General features: G+C 45.9%; 1 protein-coding gene across 1 annotated transcript in view; it reads right to left on the bottom strand.

The window, feature by feature from the left end:
- The window catches only part of EXOC4 (exocyst complex component 4), a 487556-nt gene that overhangs the window by 56765 nt on the left and 409607 nt on the right, over positions 1-21184 (bottom strand). The window contains exon 14 of the mRNA XM_074168558.1: positions 8210-8388. Coding sequence (XP_074024659.1) covers positions 8210-8388 — 179 coding nt within the window. The remainder of the gene's footprint in view (positions 1-8209; positions 8389-21184) is intronic.

Genomic DNA, 21184 nt, shown 5'->3' with positions numbered 1-21184 from the left:
TCCCCCTTGTCAATCCCACAGCTCAGTCTGTTCCTGTGCTGACACCTCTGGGATGCTGCAGAGATGACCAGTGTCGTCTCCTTGCTGCTACACACCCCACCATTGTCCACAGCAAGCTTGGGGCTGGTATTTACTCAAGGAATGAAATACCTGCCTCAACTCATGAGTTTCCCCATGTGGGACTACCATTGAGCAAGGACATACTGTGTCCAGTTTTGGGCCCCTCACCACAAAAAAGACATTGAGGTGCTGGAGCGGGTCCAGAGAAGGGCAACGGAGCTGGTGAGGGACCTGAAGCACAAGTCTTGTGAGGAGCAGCTGAGGGAGCTGGGGGTGTTCAGCCTGGAGAAAATGAGGCTGAGGGGAGACCTTCTCACTGTTTACAACTCCCTAACTCATTAAACCTAACCAAACACAGTAATTAGCTCCATGTCTAATGCAAACTGCCGGAGTGGAAACCCACCTCTGCCAGGGAGCAACTGTGATTCGTGTCCGAGGAGTGACACACATGCAGTGGAGAAATGGCTTCATCCTGCCTGTTTCGCTGCGGGTACAGCTTTGCTGACAGCAGCAGGGTTAGGATGTCCTCAAGGGCATGGCAGTCACTGAATCACAGAATTGTAAGGGCTGGAAGGGACCTCTGGAGATCATCTAGTCCAACCCCCCTGCCAAAGCAGGTCCACCCAGAGCAGGTTGCACAGGAACATGTCCAGGCGGGTTTTGAATGTCTCCAGAGAAGGAGACTCCACCACCTCTCTGGGCAGCCTGTTCCAGGGCTCTGCCACCCTCACAGGAAAGAAGGTTTTCATCATGTTCAGACAGAATTTCCCGTGTTCCAGTTTGTGCTCATTGACTCTTGTCCTGTCACCGGTCACCACTGAAAAGAGTCTGGCCCCATCCTCTTGCCACCTGCCCTTTAGATATTGATCAGCATTGATGAGATCCCCTCTCAGTATTCTCTTCTCCATAGCCCCAGGTCTCTCAGCCTTTCCTCAGCAGAGACATGCTCCAGGCCCCTCATCTTCTTTGTAGTCCTCTCCTGTACCCTCTCCAGCAGTTCCCTGTCCTTCTTGAACTGCGGAGCCAGCGAAGGAGTGAGCCCTTAGAGAAAGTCTCCCATGCATCTCCTCTAATGCTGGTGTGCTTCCCCCATAGGTAGGCAGGTTTGAGCTGCAGAGATTAATTCTAAATATGTACTCATATTTTTCCTCAGTTACTGAGACTTCACCTTCTAGTTTCTGCCCCTGCAGACACAGGGTCAGCCCGAAGTCTATTTGAAGACAAGTTTGTGTCGAAGACTTTAAATCTTTGCTTTTTATGGAATCTTTGCTCTGGTTCCAACTTCCAAGGGGCACTTGGAGACAGGGAGGAGCTGGTATTGAAAGTCAAGAGCTGTCACAACTGTCAAAGAAATCATTGGTTTAGGTCTGGTTTTAAAAAACAGCATGTTTTTGAGTCCTTCACACTTCAGATCCTTCAGATACAGTAAGATGCTCACCCAACTGCATGAATCCAGGACCTGGGGTGCCACAAAACCCCAACAAACAGCCCACAATAAAACACTCAAGGGTTTTTTTTTCCATTTCTGCCTTGATTCCAACACCCTCCTGACCCAACGCTTCCTCTCGGGGGGGCTCCTTGATGCACGTCCCTACTTTGACTGACTATGGAGCATTGGGATCCTTTTCTAAAGAGATTTTCCTTTTGTGGAGAAAGGAATCATAGAATCATAGAATGGCTAGAGTTGGAAAGGACCTTAAAGATCATCTAGTTCCAACCCCCCTGCCATGGGCAGGGACACCTCTCACTAGAGCAGGTTGCTCAAAGCCCCATCCAGCCTGGCCTTGAACACTTCCAGGGATGGGGCATCCACAACTTCCCTGGGCAACCTGTTCCAGTGCCTCACCACCCTCACTGTAAAGAATTTCTTCCTTATATCTAATCTAAATCTCTTCTCTTCCAATTTAAAACCATTGCCCCTTGTCCTGTCACCACTCTTCCTGACAAAGAGTCCCTCTTCAGCTCTTCTGTAGGCTCCCTTCAGGTATTGATAGGCTGTTATAAGGTCTCCCCGGAGCCTTCTCTTCTCCAGGCTCAACAACCCCAGCTCTCTCAGTCTGTCTTCATAGGAGAGGTGCTCCATCCCTCTGATCATCCTCGTGGCCCTCCGCTGGACCCGTTCCAACAGGTCCATGTCCTTTCTGTGTTGAGGACTCCAAAGCTGGACACAGTACTCCAGGAGGGGTCTCACGAGCGCAGAGTAGAGGGGCAGAATCACCTCATGAGACCTGCTGGCCACACTTCTCCTGATGCAGCCCAGGACACGGTTGGCTCTCTGGGCTGCCAGTGCACACTGAATGACAGGAGAGGGGATGTCTTTCTTGAGACCACTGCTGGAGTCCTGTTTTTCTAGATAAAACTGTTAAGGTACTAAAATCGTATTAAAAATAAGGATATCCTTCATTAAGGATAAGAAAAAAGCACACACGGAAAGCAAACACGATACACTAAGAAAACCTTCGGGTGGGTGCAAGGGTGTCTACTGATCCATAAACACACGTGGGGACACATGCAAAAACTTTACTTCCCATAAAGCAGAAGAGAAAGACGATCCTGTTTTATGTGAGCTCTGTTGAGAAAGTAATTTCAAACTCGACGTTTATGCCAGTCAGTCATTAACTGCTGACTACAAGGATGTGAACGAAGATGGGAGACGCCAACAGCCGAATTTAAAAGGGTGGCCGCAACTCGCTGAGCTAATGGCTAATCTTTCATCTTCCTACCTACCCACAGCATGCAACCATCTTAAAAATGTAAAGATTGCCCCAACTTCTTCATCGTGCATAATAATTCCTTCTTTGTAAAATATTCAGAGGGCTTCAGGAGGCTGAACCTCTGGCAGGGGAAAAGGATGAGCATGTGTTGTATCTGCACACGACAAGGCAGAGGAGCAGGAGAGGAAGAGGAGAGGAAACCCTACTTCCACTTTCATACATAACATACTGAAAATTTACTCGCCTTCCTCGGTTAATTCATCTTCTTCCAGCAACTTTAATCCTTAAATGGGTATTGTTAAAAAGAAGTTTGTATTCCCTCAAAAGACAAGAGTGAAAGAAAATGACTTTGTCATATCTGACTGGTTCGGAAAATATAAAATCCAATTCTGAAGGAGTGCAGATAAGGGAAGAGCTATGGAAGAGCCATCAGCTTAGCAAACACTAAATAATGAAGAATGTAGAGACTGCCCAGCATGATAAAACACTCTATTAGCAAGACTGTTTTTAAATGAGTGATAATTGTGGCACATTCACAGCAAAAGGTTATTGAATTTTTATCTCTAGCAAGGGGCCTTTTGACAGCCTAACCAAAAAGCCCCCTTTTTAGGATTTCCCAAAACATGTCCATACTTGCCCTGCTCCAGCTTGGGGTTTCTGAACACTTATGCCAATGCCTATAAATTGCCCAACTGCAGCCAAGGAAACTCTTCTGGAAAAGCTAGCAACTTTCTACAGGGAATAAGGGGCCACCACCAGCATATCATGAACTTCTAGAAGATTACAGTATTTCTCGCATTGCATCAAAAATTCTGATCCCAATCACTCACCAAGCGCTTGGTGATTCCCTGAATGGGACTAAGATTTAATCTCAAGTTCTGGGACAGAAAAAAGAAACAAACCAAGACCGGGACTTGTGTTCTCATCAGGCATTGGCCCGACATGTGCTAAGCATGGAAGATAAGGACCATTTCTGTTTAACGTTAGGACCATTTCTGTTTAACCTCTTTATTGATGATCTCGACAAGGACATAGGGTGTATCATCAGCAAGTTCGCAGATGACACCAAGTTAAGCAGGAGTGTTGATTCCCAGGAGGATAGGGAAGCTCTACAGAGAGACCTAGATAGATTGGATCATTGGGCCAACATCAATGGCATGAGTTTCAACAAGGGCAAGTGCCAGGTCCTGCGCTTGGGCCACAACAACCCCAAGCAGCGCTACAGGCTTGGGGAAATGTGGCTGGAAAGCTGCCTGGAAGAAAGAGACCTGGGGGTTCTAATTGACAAGCGGCTGAATATGAGCCGGCAGTGTGCCCAGGTGGCCAAGAAAGCCAACGGCATCCTGGCTTGTATTAGAAATAGCGTGGCCAGCAGAAGTAGGGAGGTGATTGTGCCCCTGTACTCAGCACTGGTGAGGCCACACCTGGAGTATTGTGTCCAGTTTTGGGCACCTCAATCCAAGAGAGATATCGAGGTGCTGGAGCGAGTGCAGAGGAGGGCAACGAAGCTGGTGAAGGGCCTGGAAAACAAATCCTATGAAGAGCGGTGGAAGGAGCTGGGACTGTTTAGTATGAGGAAGAGGAGGCTGAGGGGAGACCTCATCACTCTCTACAACTACTTGAAATGACATTGTAGAGAGGTTGGTGCTGGTCTCTTCTCACAGGTAATTGATGACAGAACGAGAGGGAATGGCTTCAAGCTCCAACAGGGTAGGTTTAGACTGAACATTAGGAAAGAATTTTTCACAGAAAGAGTGGTTGGGCATTGGAACAGGCTGCCCAGGGAGGTGGTTGAGTCACCATCCCTGGATGTGTTTAAGAGCCGTTTAGATGTGGTGTTGGGGGATATGGTGTAGGGGAGAACTTTGTAGTGTAGGGTAGATGGTTGGACTCGATGATCCCAAGGGTCTCTTCCAACCTAGACGATTCTATGATTCTATGATTCTATAAAACCCCACCACTGCTACCAGTTAATGTGATTACGGCTCTTAGACACTTCAGTGTAGCCTCTAGTCCAAAGAGGAGAATAAAGTAGAAGACAGAGCTGCTCAAAAGAACGTAACACCTGCCCGAAGTCAGCGACCACAAAAGAGAGCTGGGTGACTAATGGCCCATTGGCTTGTGTATGACAAAACACGGACTCCAGTGGCACTGAACTGGAATGCTTGGGCTTCACGGGGGCACGTCTTTAAAGTTAATGATGTTGAAATGACAAAGCTGGCCGCACCTATGGCAATCTGAGCCTGAATTTTGGTGAGCTTCAGCGCGTGGCAGAAAAACCTCTTTATTTAGCTTTGCTTTCGGTTAGTTATTTCCCCTCGTCCTTCCCCCTGAGGCTCATTAACATGCTGTGGCTTCCAGCAATGAGAGGCTCAGAAATTCAGATGATCAAACCATGACAGAAAAGAACGGAGTAACTCGTGTGACAGTTGAGCGTTACGGCATTAACATTGTATGAATCTCCGAAACAATAGGTAGTTTTAATTTTTCCTCCTCTCAGCTCAGTCCGAGCGCATTTGCATCCCTGTTCTCCTCCCATCCAGGTGGGATGGAAAGAGACATCTCATTTCATTTCCCCTCTGTTGTTTACTCTTTGTATTCTTCCCCAAAAGGATTGCACTCCCCTGTATATCACCGTACCTTTCCTGGATTTGTAAATACATCTGACTTACAGCACCTCCTCTGCCCCACGGCATCACTTTTTACTTCTCCCATATAGATTGCAGTCAGCACTATTGATGTTCCATTTATGAGATATACTCCACCAGGTTTCATTTATAACCATGAGGTCAACAGCCTCTATCATTTTCTAACACTGCTCGTTCTCTCCTCTTGTTTCAGATACCCCTGGCATTTGTGTACAGACATTTTAGTGCACTGGTATAAAGTTATTACAAAGGAAGATGAATTTTTATTGTCAGGAGGAAGCTGCCAAGTGAAATATTACACTTCGTACTTTTATGTTTATTCACTGCTGCGTGTAACGTCCTCTCAGAAGCCTGAAAGTCACGCTCATGCCCTTTTATGTTTGGAAAATATTGATTTATTAAAAAATTTCAGTTTCAAGTAGAACCGAAATTATAATTGATGTTTTTATTTTTAACAACTTTGACTGTCAGAGCACAACTCCTCAGCCTCAAGAACTCTCCCAGCAACTAAAGTTCTGCGAATAAACATTTGACTACTGAACTTTCACAGCATTTTCCATTATGTTTTGTTTTCTTTGATTTTTTTTTTTTTAATAATCTTCTAAAGTACACCATGTGAGAGACCAGCAATTCTTCCTGTCACTCAGGTACAGAGAACTCGAAGTATAGGTTGAGTATATTCAAGCTATCTGTAGTAGAATATTCAACCTGTAGTAGAATATTCAGGCTACCTGTAGTATTTTGGGTCACAGAATCACAGAATGACATGGAGTTGGAAGGGACCTCTGGAGATCATCTAGTCCAACCGCCTGCCAAAGCAGGTCCACCCAGAGCAGGTTGCACAGGAACGTGTCCAGGCAGGTTTCGAATGTCTCCAGAGACAGAGACTCCACCACCTCTCTGGGAAGCCTGTGCCAGGGCTCTGCCACCCTCACAGGAAAGAAGTTCCTCCTCATGTTTAGGTGGAACTTCTTATGTTCAAGTTTGTGCCCATTACCTCTTGTCCTGTCACTGGGCACCACTGAAAAAAGACTGGCCCCATCCTCCTGACACCACCTTTTAAGTATTTATAGGTGTTGATCAGATCCCCCCTCAGCCTTTTCTTCTCCAGGCTAAAATTTAATTGATAGCTAATTGTATAATCTTAATTATCCTTCTGGATCCCAACAAACTGATCACGGACAGCTGCAGTAAAGAGTTTAAAGGTCCTGCTCTAGAGTAGAGTTACAAGCCATAGGAAGAGGATTGTCAGTCAACTAGCAATGCTCTGCCATCGAGGGACAATTAGTTTAACGGAGACATAACACTATGACTTTATTTAGCGCCAGCGAAATTTCCCCCAGAAAAAAAGGCTGAGGTGATTTTCAAGGCCAGTTTCCCAGGAGAGCTCAGAAGATCTGGCTGCCCACAGGCCTGCTCCTCTGTGGGCACCTTCCCCCAGGACTACGCTCCTTATTTGTGGGACAAACTGCAGAGAAGCTGTGTATCCTCCTTGTCTCCCCATGTGTACTGGGATCCCACCAAGCTGTGTGGGTTTTTTTATGCCATACTTTCATAGAATCATAGAATTCCCTAGGTTGGAAGGGACCTTTAAGATCATCGAGTCCGACCATCAACCTAACACTGACAAAACCACCACTGAACCATGTCCCTCAGCACCACGTCTGCCCGGCTTTTAAATACCTCCAGGGATGGAAATTCCACCACTTTGGAGATGCCTCCTTCCACACCCCAGGCAGCTGCATTTAATATAACCTCTAGACAACATGGGATGTTCAATAATTGTAAAACACCCAGTGTTTTATTACAGTGACCTAGGGCAATACGAAGTGCTCTAACAAATGCACGGCCATCTCCCCAGGGACACCTTGTGACACGGGACAGCTATTGGGAATGTCTCGGTAGGCAGGTGAGACCCAAACCCCTGGTCTTAGGAAAAGCTTAACCCCGTGTCAGCTGAGCTATAGGTGACTCCTGGCGAGTTAACAGCAGTGGGAAGGTGTTGCTGGAAAGCAGCAGAGCTGAGCCCTGCTTCTGCCGAGCTCTGCTTCTGGGGCACAGTCACAACCCTCCTCTGAACGTGACCCCGTGCAAACCACGACAATGACAGCGATAAGGAGAGAAGCAACACTAATCACGTCTCTAGCACTTTTCAGACATATTAAAAAAAAAATAATCACTATTCCCTGGGGGAAGGAGCAAAAAGCTGAAGCACAGAGAAGTGAAACGATCTCACAAAGGTAGTGGGGGCAATCCTTGACAGCCAGGAGCAGAAGAAGAGTCTCTGGGGCTCCACTGTCTCTGCCCTCCTGGCACCCCAGTTCACCAAGGGTTGCTTCTGCCTTTGCAGGCTGAGCATCAGTGCCCCAGTGACACACATATTAAGGCATTCCTTATTAAGACCTGTTCAATTTCTCTACTGAATTTATAATACACATATATTTTTAAATATTCAGCGATCTAGCGATACTCTAAAGAAAATGAAACCTGTCTTGGCACCGATACCTGCTCCTGTGCAATGCCATTAGCAGGGGCTGCCGAAAAGCTCAAGCGTTGAAAGATCCTCCAGAGCTTATGCTAGAAGTGATGGCACCCTCACCTGCTGTCCACCACAGTCTGAGCAGATGTCACACCAGGAAGAAAGAGATGGAGCTGCTTTGGTTTCTGCTTCCCTCTGACATAAACCCGCTTTGAAACCAAGAACAAAAATGTCCACTCCTGCTAAAATGCCATATTTATGCTCGTTTTCATTTCTAAGACAAAGGTTCTCCTCTGGGAGCTACTTACTCTGGGTGGCTGAGAGGTTGGAGAGGGCTGCCTTGGTGCGACCTGCTAACCACTCCAGGCTCTCGTGCATGTTGGCCAAGGCCTTCAGGTCACTGACGTCCCGCAGGATCTCCTGTTGAGGGATGAGTTTATCTCCCAGGTTGCCAATGAGAACTTCTGACTCTTTGCCAAAAGCCGCCCTGAAATGCAAAGCAAAGCCACCCTCAGAAACACAGCACAGGACAGCGAGGAGGACACACCGGCTATGCCATGGAGAAGGCCAAACCAGCCAACGTAGACCTGTTCCAGCATGGGGTTTCAAGAACATTGTCTGGTGGAGTTTTTGAGGTCTTGTTACAGTGAATGACACCTTTATCTCAGGGAGGTTTTTTTCTATCCTTCTCCCTGCATTTACAATCTCTGAATTTCACCTCGTTCTTCATAATTACATACTTCATCCCAACCATCTCCCACCCCTTCTCCCCCCACCCAGCATCTACACCTTGCTGAGACACGCAGGTGCTTTCCCTGTATCCCTGGGATACGTATAAATAACATACATGCAGTACTTTTAATCTTTCCTTGTAAATCAGCTCCTCCAATCCCTGATTCACCTTTATTTTCAGACGTCTATCAAAAGAAATCTCCCGTGGAACCTCATGGCTTATCATGACAAAGTGAGAAACAAAGGACTTATTTAATATCAGTCTGTGCATTATTTTACTTGCATGGAGACAGCGCCTGGTGAAAAATGACGACCAGGACAAACGTGTTTACTCCCAAAAAGCTGAAAAAAGTTCTTTCAAGGTGTGCAACTGCTCACTCCACCGTCATGTTCCATCTTTTACATTCAGATTTAGCTTTCCCAATACCTGTCTCCGCAAAGAGCTTGTTTGGTTACATCCCAGAATGAGTTGTATGGCAAATCCTCTCACTGCTTTTGCAGGTAAAGGAGCTCTCCTCCGGCACGACTTTTTGTGTACCAAGAGGATGGAGAAAATCAGGACATGGCTCCTACATCTAATTACAACAGCTCCTGGCTGAAACCAAGTGCATTTCATTGAAAGACTCTAAGTGTCGGCACACTTACCATGGTCCTCAGTGCACTCTTCCCGTCATTAGTTGCTCTTTTTGTTATGAATTTGCATTCCACTTTCATTCAACTTTGCAAATCTCCACTTCCTGTCATTAGCTCTTTTATGAACTTACAATGAGGAATCATGCTACTGAGCATAATAGCTGCAACGAGCTGCAGCAAAATAATCCCGTCAGTGGCATTTTATATACTATCTAAGCAGTTTTATTGCCAGCATCTCCCTGGATTTGTGGGACTTCACTGTCACTTAAGAAAAAAAAAAAAAAAGAAACAACCCTGAAATGGTTTTAAATTGCTCAATTGAATTCACTAGAGGCAAAAAATAAAAATAGCCTTCATTAAAAAAAAAATCTCTTTGAGGATTTTCTTCTCCTTGACAATAAAAAATATGCTGCCTTAGGCTGTATCCTGTATACTATGGTTTGGGAGGAATCGCTATCTGTTGGCTGTGTCTGAGAACTGAGACGGAGGAACATCTCCAACTCCAGGGGACTATGGCAGCGGTAATTCAGCTGTTCTCCCTCTCTGTAAGATGGGGTTCGTTTTGATCTGCTCTGGCTATTGGAAATACATCAAACCCTTTCTGAAGTTCAGGAAAACCCTAAACAACCTTCCCTGACTGGGCACTTCTTAGATAGTCAGAAGAAGCTACAAAACTTTGGGGAGCGAGGACAGCTGAGCATCTCATCCGAAGTCCACATGGTGAATACAAGGTTCAACTGGGTGGACAAGCTCAAAGCCAGGCTTGAACACCTTTTTCTTTGGTAAAGCATCATTCATACAAGGAAAATGTGTTATTGACTTCTACAACAAACACGAAACACCTCACTTAGCTCTGCCCACCTACAAACACTCAGATATCACAGAATCACAGAATGGTAAGGGCTGGAAGGGACCTCTGGAGATCATCTAGTCCAACCCCCTGCCAAAGCAGGTCCACCCAGAGCAGGTTGCACAGGAACGCGTCCAGGTGAGTTTTGAATGTCTCCAGAGATGGAGACTCCACCACCTCTCTGGGAAGCCTGTTCCAGGGCTCTGCCACTCTCAAAGGAAAGAAGTTCCTCCTCATGGTGAGATGGAACTTCTTATGTTCAAGTTTGTGCCCATTCCCTCTTGTCCTGTCACTGGGCACCACTGAAAAAGACTGGCCCCATCCTCTTGACACCCTTCCTATCCTCATCTGTTCCTGTGGAGCAGAAGACATTTCACAGATACGCTTCTCCCCCTCCAACCAAACCACTCCCGTTGACTTAGACTATCAAATCCCACTGGCAACCGCAGCAATCACTCAGAAAAATAAGAAATGGAACATTTGGTGAATTTCTACCTCCGCTAACATGGCTTTCCAATACAAAATGCCACAGAAAAAGCACTATTTTGGAGAACCACAATTTGAGAGCTGTTAAATGAGGAGTCACTACCACGCCGCTGCCCACGGCCGCGATTACAAATCCGCTTTTATCGCAGGGACAAGTCTTCTGCCTTCCCACACGCAACGAGAAACTGTTTTGGCATCGCTTTGGATGAATAGCCTGTGCATGAATAATACAGTGCTTTCAGTCAGGCTGGGAAAAAAAAAAATCTATATAATACAAAGCAGGGCGTAGTTCCTATTTTTGTTCCTGGGAGGAATACAAATAAGGCCTTCTACGGGAAGCTGTGCTCTAAAATGTTGTTGGGATCAATGCGATTCTGCCACTCGCTCTGAAACAACAGAAGTTTGTATAAAAAAGGGCAGCAAGTATATTTAATTGTTTTCTTTAATATGGATTCTTGACTGCAGAAACCCCAATTCACTCTCGCACAAACGGAACCCTTTAATAGAGAGAACCTTCAGCAAGTAACTCCCTTTTAGAAGATGACTGTAAAAAGCTCTGGCGGATTCCTGTAATTTCAATTTAAACCTGCTGTTAGCAAACGTCTCCCTGAAGCAAATTTTCACTCGTGTAATGGGTGCCTGCTTGACAGAATATTCACTACATGCCTTGCTTTGTCTTTATTAAATTTGGAAGGCTAAACACCTAACGGGAAGGATATAAAAAAAACCAAATCAACTGACTATCCAGCCTTAACTCTGCTCTTTTGAATACCTGCATTAAAATAGCATCTTCAGACCTTTGATTCCCGTACAGTTTCTCAGCCAATACCTATCACAGTTGTATCAGTACGTGCGTATCTGAGACAGAGCCAGCACATACAAAAAGATCTGCAACCACCTTCTGCATTTAATTTACGAGTTTTTGACGGTTCAGTGGGTAATCCTTGGTCTGAATCACCACGACTCTGAAAATCCAAATCCCATCCTACCTTACCCACGAAGTTTGGTTTGGACTTTGCCACAGCTTCTGAGAACAAGAAAAGATCCTGCAACTTATGGTGAGCACCCAAAGATGGAAATTTCCAGCCACGGAGATGGTATATTTTAGAAAGGGAGAAAAACTCATAACCAAGTAGTTCAAAACAGAGTGTTTACAGAACTGTAACTAAAGGCAACGCTCCCCTCTCCTGCAATTAATTCAGCTGTGCGTATACCCACGCTCAAGATGGAGATTAATATTGCATATCAACCACACTGCGAATAAAGCCAATTCAAGTGCCTTTCTTCCCTGACCAGCTGTTTCTTTGTGGGAGCTCTCACACTCTTCCTCACACCGATATCTGCTGCGGGTGCCACGCAGCTTCCCTGCCCTTCGGTCCCGATTCCCATGGGATTTGTGCGCATCATAACAGGGTTCACTCTTAAATCACCACTTTGTCAGAGCAGGCTGGCTGCGCTGGCTTAATCCTCGGATTATTTCTCAGGAGAAATAACCCCCTGCACCAGGACAGGTTGGGGGCTGACTTACTGGAGAACACCTCTAGGAGAAAGACCTAGAAGTCCTGGTGGACAACAGGATGACCATGAGCCAACAATGTGCCCTTGTGGCCAAGAAGGCCAATGGCATCCTGGGGGGCATCAGGAAGAGTGTGACCAGCAGGTCAAGGGAGGTCATCCTCCCCCTCCGCTCTGCCCTGCTGACGTCCCATCTGGAGCACTCGGACAGTTCTGGGTTCCCCAGTTCAAGAAGGACAGGGAACTGCTGGAGAGGGTACAGCAGAGGACCACAAAGATGATGAGGGGCCTGCAGCATCTCTCTTATGAGGAAAGGCTGAGGGACTTGGGTCTTTTTAGTCTGGAGAAGAGAAGACTGAGGGGGGATCTGATCAACGCCTATAAATACTTCAAGGGTGGGTGTCAGGAGGATGGGGCCAGTCTTTTTTCAGTGGTGCCCAGAGACAGGACAAGAGGAAATGGGCACAAACTTGAACATAAGAAGTTCCACCTAAACTTCTTAGGAGAAATTCTTCACTTTGAGGGTGGCAGAGCCGTGGAACAGGCTGCCCTGAGAGGTGGTGGAGTCTCCTTCTCTAGAGACATTCAAAACCCGCCTGGACATGTTCCTGTGCAACCTGCTCTGGGTGGACCTGCTTTGGCAGGGGGGTTGGACTAGATGATCTCCAGAGGTCCCTTCCAACCCCATGTTATTTTGTGATTAACCAAGAACCTCATTTTGTTTCCCGTTGTTAAACCACCTCAATTTCTCTTTTTTTTTTTTTTTTTTTTTAACTTTCCAAACACAGTGACCACCAATGTGTCTGCTTTAGATCCACCCTGTTCTCATGGATACTCTATAGGATGCATAGCGCATCCTTGGCATGGTACTGGCAGGGATGGGGAGAGGACGCTGTCCTGGTACCCCAAAGAAGCCTTCTGCAGGTGGGCTGCCTTCCCCCTCCTCTCCTCCAGCAACCAAGAGCGCTGGTGATGTTTTTTGAGGGATGAGCTGGTAATAAAATTAAACAACTTATTGAGCTAAACTGCCTGGAAACAGAGGGACTGATGACAATAGGCAAGGCTTCCCCTCATCCGTATTTCAGCATTATATATGAGAGGACGGGAAACTCGTACGTGAAGGAAGAGCACGGGTGATAAATCAGGATGACCTGTGCTACGGTTAAAGCACTCTTGCCCGTGCCAGAGCAAGGCTGAGCAGCAGCCAAGCGTCCACATCAATACTGCAGAACGAGGAAGGAGGTCTCTGATGTACCCCTGGCAGCAGCTTTACGTTCACTTACTGCTCCTCTCCCTTTTCTCTGCCAAGAAATTAGCGTCAATTATCCCTTCGGCAAATAATGCCGAAGAAAAAGCTTATTGGGAGGGAGCGTGGAGCTGGAGGAGGAGGGGGGACACCAAGGTCTCTTCAACTATCTAAAAGGAGGTTGTAGAGAAGGAGAGGCCGGTCTCTTCTCCCAAGGAATAGGCCATAGGACAAGAGGAAATGGTCTCAAGTTGCACCAGGGGAGTCTAGGATGGATATTAGGAAAAATTTTTCACCAAAAGGGTTGTCAAGCCTTGGAAGAGGCTGCCCAGGGAAGTGGTGGAGACACCATCCCTGGAGGTATTTAGAAGATGGGTAGACATGGTGCTGAGGGACATGGTTTAGTGGTGGTTTTGTCAGCGTTAGGCTGATGTGACTCGATCTGAAAGGTGCCTTCTAACCTAAGTGATTCTATGATTCTAAGAGATCCCCTTGGGAGCCTCCCAGGAACACAATGACCCAACGAGGATCTCCTGTTCTTCCTCACACCCTCTCGACTGCAGACCTCGGAGGGATGCTTTCTGCTGAGCGTCGGATGCTTGTGGAGAAGCAACAAAATGAATTTAAACCACAGCTAAGAGCAGTGGGCAGAGCTGTGGCTGTGAAGGAAATACCCTAAAAATATCTATTAAAGTGTGAACAGGACAAAGATGCAAATGCTGTAGGAAGAGCTGGCAAAACAAGGATTACTGCTTTGCCACGGTGTTGTACAAAAACCACATTAAATTGAACATCTGTGAAAATGTCACTGAAAACAGTTACTGGGTAAAAAGCTCTCTGTATAACAACTCAATATGCTACCTAATAGAAAGCACTTAAAATACGTATAGTATATTATATATACAGTTTCAAAACATGATAGACATCATAATGGAAAGACTATAATGGTCGTGTCTGCATCAGTTTCATTGCACTTTTGCAGCTTCTTTTGGGTCAGTAGATTTTTCTATGTATTTATGTCATACAGAAATTTTTTATAACTCATTTGTTTTCCATTCCTGCGCTTGAGCCATGGAGGCAGCCTGGAGACCGTGCTTAAAAACTACACAGAAACTACCCAGGCAGACAGATTTCCTTGTGACATATTCAAAGAAATTCCTATTACGCTCTTATTTATAAAGAAAGAGAGAAAAGGCGGTTTGTTGCTTCATCTTGCAGCAGAATTTGTTCAACAATCATAAAAAAAAATCGTGCAAGCTCCAAAACAACTAACCCACGTGGGCTTTTTCTGCAAAGGGAAGCCCCCTGAAATGATTTGCTGCTGCGAGAACAATAAAACCCAGCCCAGCCGTCTTCCTGCACAGAAAGATGCCGTTTCACTTGTTTCAAAGATTCTGCACCTGAAGGTATTTTAAAAATTCAGCACACGAAGTCACTTTTGGCAGCGCATCCAAACAGGCACCGGCGTCCTGATGAAAAGCTGCTGCAAAGGGTCTTCGGTGGATAGAAATTCACCTCGCCAACATGAGCTATTCGGCTTTAAAGGACTGAAGATCCAGCCCATCCTAAAAACGACCCAGATTTGAGTTTTTTTGGGGGGGGATTTGCGAAGCCTCGACAACAATTTCTGCATCTCTATTAGGGAGGTGTGCGACCGGTGGCAGCTCCACATCTCTGCTGAGAGGTCAAAAATCAGACATCGCTAATTGACAATTTTAGGCTGTAACATCACACGCCATCGTCTTGCTGAAATTTATTTGAATATTCCAGCCTTGTTAAGTTTATATTATACAATTCATCACAGCAGACAAGGAAGTGTCTCGGAGTATATTGTGTGGCTCTAATGATGTGATTTAGCGATACAGAATCTTGTTAAAGCAGGAGCTGTCATTAAATCTTTGTGGAGAAGCTGAATCTCCTCCCCTTCATCCCCACTACACAGTTTGGGGGCACACACATTACCCAAAAAAAGTACGTCGGAAGAGCTGAGAATTGCTGCACTCATTTCAATAGACAATGCGATTTGTAGGATTAATGAATCTAAAGCTGGGAGATTCTTCCTGGATTCAGGTTCGGAATATATGTAATCCTCCAAAAACCCCAAATCCCAGCCTAAATCCTCCAAAACTTCTTTGCCTTCACAAGATAAGCAAAGGCAGAAGGAAACTTCTGGGATACGGAGGTGCCCTGTGAAGATCCAGGTGCTCGCTCAGTTGTACACCTCTCATCTGAGACTCTTGACAGCAGCAGGATTTAGTATCAGTTGTGCTCATGATGAAGCACATTTTCCTGAAGGATCCAAAAAAGACATCTAGAAACCCATTTCCCATAAAGGAGTAGACTGTCATCAACTGGAAATGCCTCACACCTACAGTACGTTCAGATTCGTAGTCTCAGTAGAGGGAAAAAAGGTCTACAAGTCTGCTGCCAATCTTCCAAAATCATCCTTTCACCCTTTAAAAGTACCGTGAATATAATAAATAGAGACTGAGAAATTGGAGAGGGAGATCTTTTATTCTTAAGAGAGAAAGAAACAAGGAAAAAGAGACAGAGAAGCCACAACTGAGAACGGGAGGGAGAGCTAAGAGGTAAAGAAGGGGTAAAGCCTTCCATAAAACATCAAGGCTTCAGAGAAGGACCATGCGGCAGGAGAAATACCAAGACAGGAAAAGAGCATAAAAATAATGGAAAGCTCCAAACCAAACACTGAAAAAAACACCCACCAGAGAGCAGATGGAACAACCTGAGATTTAGCTTTTGATGGAAACCTTTGCCCAGTGCTTTCTGGCTGCCCAGAGAGGCGGAACAAGGGAAGACCACCCTACCCCAAGGTAGGGCTTGGACTCCATGCTGCTGCCATCATGGCTTTCCCTTTGCACCAAGGGAAGGACTCAACAGTCCAATACAAATTGTCCCGGCTCACTCCCAATTCTGCTTTCCGGGCTTGCACAGACTGTTTATTTACACAATGGGAAGTTTACACCATGTTGATCCCTTTGGAAACAGCTGAAGTAATTCAAGGTGTGATCAAGAAGCTCTGGACCAACTTCCTGATTTTACTGCCCTCAAGCACCCTCTGGTATCCAAGAAGTTTCCTTCTGACTATCTTGTGAAGGCAAAGAACTTTTGGAGGATTTAGGCTGGGATTTGGGGTTTTTGGAGGATTACATATATTCCGAACCTGAATCCAGGTTAGAGAGTTGGGCGGAGAGGAACCTAATGAAGTTCCACAGAGGCAAGTGTAGGCTCCCTCACAGGAGTCTTTCTAATTCATTGCAGTGCAAAATCATGCCTCAGATCACCACCTCCTCTACCTCTGCACCTTGATCCCAGGACTAACCAAAGCTCTGTGTTTGGAGTAGAGATGTGATTAATTGCCCACCATCAGCTGTGCATGCTCTGCTCCATGAAATGAAGAGGAGATTCCATCCTCTGGAGTGTACCCCGGTATCTTCATTGCCATTGGATGGCTGATGTGCTCGCCCACGGCACAGGTGGGATGTATTGCATGCCCTAAGAGAGCTGAGGCAAGTTGGTGGTTCCCAAGACACGGTCCCAATATATATCCAAAACTGGAGGGTACCTTTCTTGCTCCCATCTTGCCTTCTGGAGGGACACTCTGTAGCCCATCCCTGCTCTCTTCCTTCAGCCTGACGTGTTTGTCTTGTCCAACAGTGACACATTTCCAAAGCAGACCCACATCTGCATGCAGGCTCCAGTTTTACACTGGAAATACAGTCAGAAGATCAGCATCAACTAAACCAGGAGGAGAGAAGATATCCTGAGAGACCTGGGACTATTTGGCCTGGAGAAGAGAAGACTGAGAGGAGATCTCATCAATGCTGAGCAATATCTAAAGGGCGAGTGTCAGGAGGATGGGGCCAGACTCTTCTTAGTGGTGCCCAGCGACAGGTCAAGAGGTAACGGGCACAAACTTGAACATGGGAAATTCTGTCTGAACATGATGAAGAACTTCTTTCCTTTGAGGGTGCCACAGCCCTGGAACAGGCTGCCCAGAGAGGTGGTGGAGTCTTCTTTTCTGGAGATATTCCAAACCCACCTGGATGCCTTCCCATGCAACCTGCTCTGGGTGGACCTGCTTTGGCAGGAGGTTGGACTAGATGATCTCCAGAGGTCCCTTCCAACCCCTGCCTTTCTGTGATTCTGAAATTAGCAGGAATAGTGAAACTGTTCTGACCAATGCCATTTGGGATGCTTTGGTGAAGGATCTACTGTTGCAGAGGTAACCTTCCACGTTGCTCGAATATACCCCCCTCCTTTTGGTGGAGAGCAAGCGAGGATGAGCATCCTCAAGTGGAGATGCAAGGGAGGAGGCAGCTGGTGCACCCTGCCATCAGGGTTATCCTCACTAAAAAACCAAAAGTAGTGAAAGGAAAAGTCACGTGGCACATGGAGATGATAAGAAGCGTTTTTTTTTTTACTCCATTAACTTTAGCCTGAGAATTTGATCCCAAGTTCAGTGTTCAGGAGCTTGCTGGCTTCAAAAGGTGAGGAGGAAATCGCCATCCCCCTCCTAACACAGGTTTGCTTGATATCTCAGATCTGCAACCAGAATTGCAGGCATTGTGGTGTGATCTCCAGACCCATGTGAGCTTTCCAGGCAAACGTGTTGCCCTGTGAATTGCCAGCACACCTTTCTCAGCGCCCCGAAGAAGTGGTTCCCCTCGGGTGCACAGTGCGCTTGCCACCCCTTGTGCTGCACCGAAACCCAGGAATTTCTGCTGCAACTCGAGCGCGACCAGATCTGAAGCTCTTTTTACATTGCTTTTCCTCATCAAAGGCAAGCCTGGAAATGATACCTCTTTGGGTTTTATCACCAACGTATCTGATTCAGTAATGAACTGAAAGCTAACCTTTATAAAGCGATAAGGGCAGCATATTTCACACTCGCCCCAGTGCCAAATAGCCTTCAGAGCTTTAAAAACTAATTATACGAATAGAGGCATGACTTTCTTTTCCTTTCTCCCCTTGCCAAGTTCTGAGCTACTATAATATGCTCAATCAGGTCCCTTTGTCTGGCCAACCACACCAGAATATTAATGGGAAGATTCTGCTAGTATCTTACCCTGCCTTTTGACATCTATTCGCGAAAGAGATAGTGGTGGGTTAAGACAACAAAATCAATCACTGTCAACACAGATATGCATGAGGGTTTTGGATTTTTTTTTTTTGTTTTTTTGTTTTTTTTCAAGGACATTGCATTTGGATTCGTTTTTTTAATTAAACAAATGAGTTACAGGAAACCTGAGGAGGGGGAGGGAAAGAAAACAGTGCACTGATATCTCTTCCTGCCACAGTACAAAAACTGGTGGTAAACTTTCAGGATATATTTAATTTAGCAACATTCATAAAGGGATGTAGTAGCTCAAGCCCTGCTGTCAGCCTTGTTTATGTCCAAAAAGAACATGCTCCCATGTTGCATCAAGCTTAAACCTTCCTTTCCAGGAAACCATGCTTAGTCCTGTCCCTGCTAGCTGAGAAGAGTCTGTGAACACAGGTCGGTATCTGTATATCAGGGTTTTAAACATCTTAGATGGTTAAACTGAGAATAAAATGAGCCTTCCCATCACAGCCATGACCCTAATAACCAAGGTATCCGTAGGATCCATTTCCCTTTGGCTCCACTGCAGTGTTCAGGCAGTGATGGCCACAGCAGAATTATCCTCAATGCATCAGCAGCGCCGAGAGGAAGAGAAAGAAGCAACAGCAGCGAAGAAATCATGTTCCTTTGTGTTAGGAGAAAGTCTGAAAAAAGTCTGCTTAAATGGAAAGAAGATGACAAAAAATTGGACAAGCAATTAATTTTATTTTGAAGCTTTCAGGAGAGATCTGTTCAACCATGCACAGATTCCTGAGGAAGTTTCTAAGCCATGTCGCTTACCATCAATGGCTAGAACTGGCCCAGACTAATTATTATCATTTAAATTAATGCTACAGGGGCATTCACATGGCACTCTGAGGAGCTGAGGCTTAATACATGATGCTCTGTGCAAACAGATAGTGAGAAAAGATCGCTGTCCTAATGTCTAGGCTAAAAAAAAAGACACGATAAAGGAGCTTTTCCCAGTGAATTCAATGTAGAATGACTAATAGGCTTTCCATTCTAACATCGCTGGCAGAATTTCACAAAATACTTCAATTAATGGACAGTAAAATGACAATATTGGAATAAAATTAATATCAGGATGAAAACGTTGGCACTGCTAGCATCAGACTGAGCTTGGCCATCAGACTTAGCCTGGCCAGGAGTCCACACAAGCAGGTTACGCTCTTCCAATAGGACTCAGGATTGAATCCACGGGAGCTCTGGTGTCCCACCCTGATGGCTCAGAAATCACAGGAAGAGCCAGGAGGGCACCCCAGCACCTTTCTGTGCCAAGAAACAGAGGGTGAACGTGAAGGCAAAGATGGAGGCTGAGACCGAGTCCATGAATCTCAAAATACCCAGGGGCTGCACAAAGACCTCAAGGGCTCCGCATCCTCACTCTTCCACGACCACTGAAGACTTTTCAAAATACTGGCAAAGCTGATCATCCCCACTGCAGCATGAGGAAACATTTCTGTGACTAAACATATTTTATACTCTTCGTTGTTCCTCTCTCTAGACTGTATCATCTTTATGTTATCGTGCTTGCATTCAGTGAACAAGTAAAATGACAATCTGGGCAAATTAGACTTTAATTTTCAACAGCTTCACTTACTCCTACAGTTTTATAGCCAAATGCCAATCAAGGAAGTGATGAATAGTGATGGGAATGTGCAGACAAGCTTTTTGACTGGCTGGAATGACAAAGGGGACCCGTTTCTTCAGGATGAGACAACGATTCAGAGACTAAGCCATTTACAGTGTGCAGGGAAAGGCAATCTGCCTACTTAGAGGCTTTCACGTGCCTGAAAAGGTAGAAACAACCCGGTTTGGACACAGTAAGTTGCCTCTGAAAGAATCCCTTCTGGAAGTACCAGTATTTTTCACTTGACTCTCCTTACAGAGCTCCTGGGATTGGGATGGAGGAGAAACACCACCAGGTCATGCCTCAAATAGAGGACAGCTTTGGTGACAATGCCAGTTTTGGAAATTCCTGCCCAGTAAAACCAGTTGGCCCCTCCATTAGGTCGCAGACTGTTGCTCTCTTCATTGCATAGGTGACCAGGGTAGCACCATCAACCAGGACAAGGATCTGCCTGAAGTAAAAATAACCCTCCCTTTCCCTCCCCAATCCCAGCCACTTTCCTGACTTGGTTCACAAGCACGATTCTTCAGATAGAATCATAGAATGGTTTGGGTTGGAAAGGATCCTAAAGACCATCCAGTTCCAACCCCCTATGCTCTGGGCAAGGACACCTCCCACCAGACCAGGTTGCTCCCCCTTCCCACCTGGCCTTGAACACCTTCAGGGATGGGACAGCCACAGGTTCTCTGGGCAACCTGGGCCAGGGTCTCACCACCCTCACACTAAAGAATTTCTTCCTGAGATCTCCTCTAAATCTCCCCTCTTTCAGTTTAAAACCGTTACCCCTCATCTTATTGCTCCCCTCCCTGATCAAGAGTCCCTCCCCAGCTTTTTCTGGAGCCCCTTTAGAGAAATGAGCAATAAGTGCGGAAAGCAGGAAGCTGGTGCTGCCACTGAAGCTTCCTTATTGAGCCATGGCCTCCCTCTCTTCTGTCCTTGCTGCATCTGAGAAGCTCTGCGTTCTCCTGTCTCTTGAAGGATAAGGAGCTTCAAGATGGTTTATCTACCAATCCATCATACGACAGTCACTGCTAAGCAAAGCCCAGAAACCGATAATTTCCCTAATGAT

Source organism: Numenius arquata, chromosome 2 (assembly GCF_964106895.1).
Source record: "Numenius arquata chromosome 2, bNumArq3.hap1.1, whole genome shotgun sequence".
Taxonomy (NCBI): Eukaryota; Metazoa; Chordata; class Aves; order Charadriiformes; family Scolopacidae; genus Numenius; species Numenius arquata.
The sequence above is the reverse complement of the archived record's forward strand: the minus strand, read 5'-3'. Positions and strand labels throughout refer to the sequence as shown.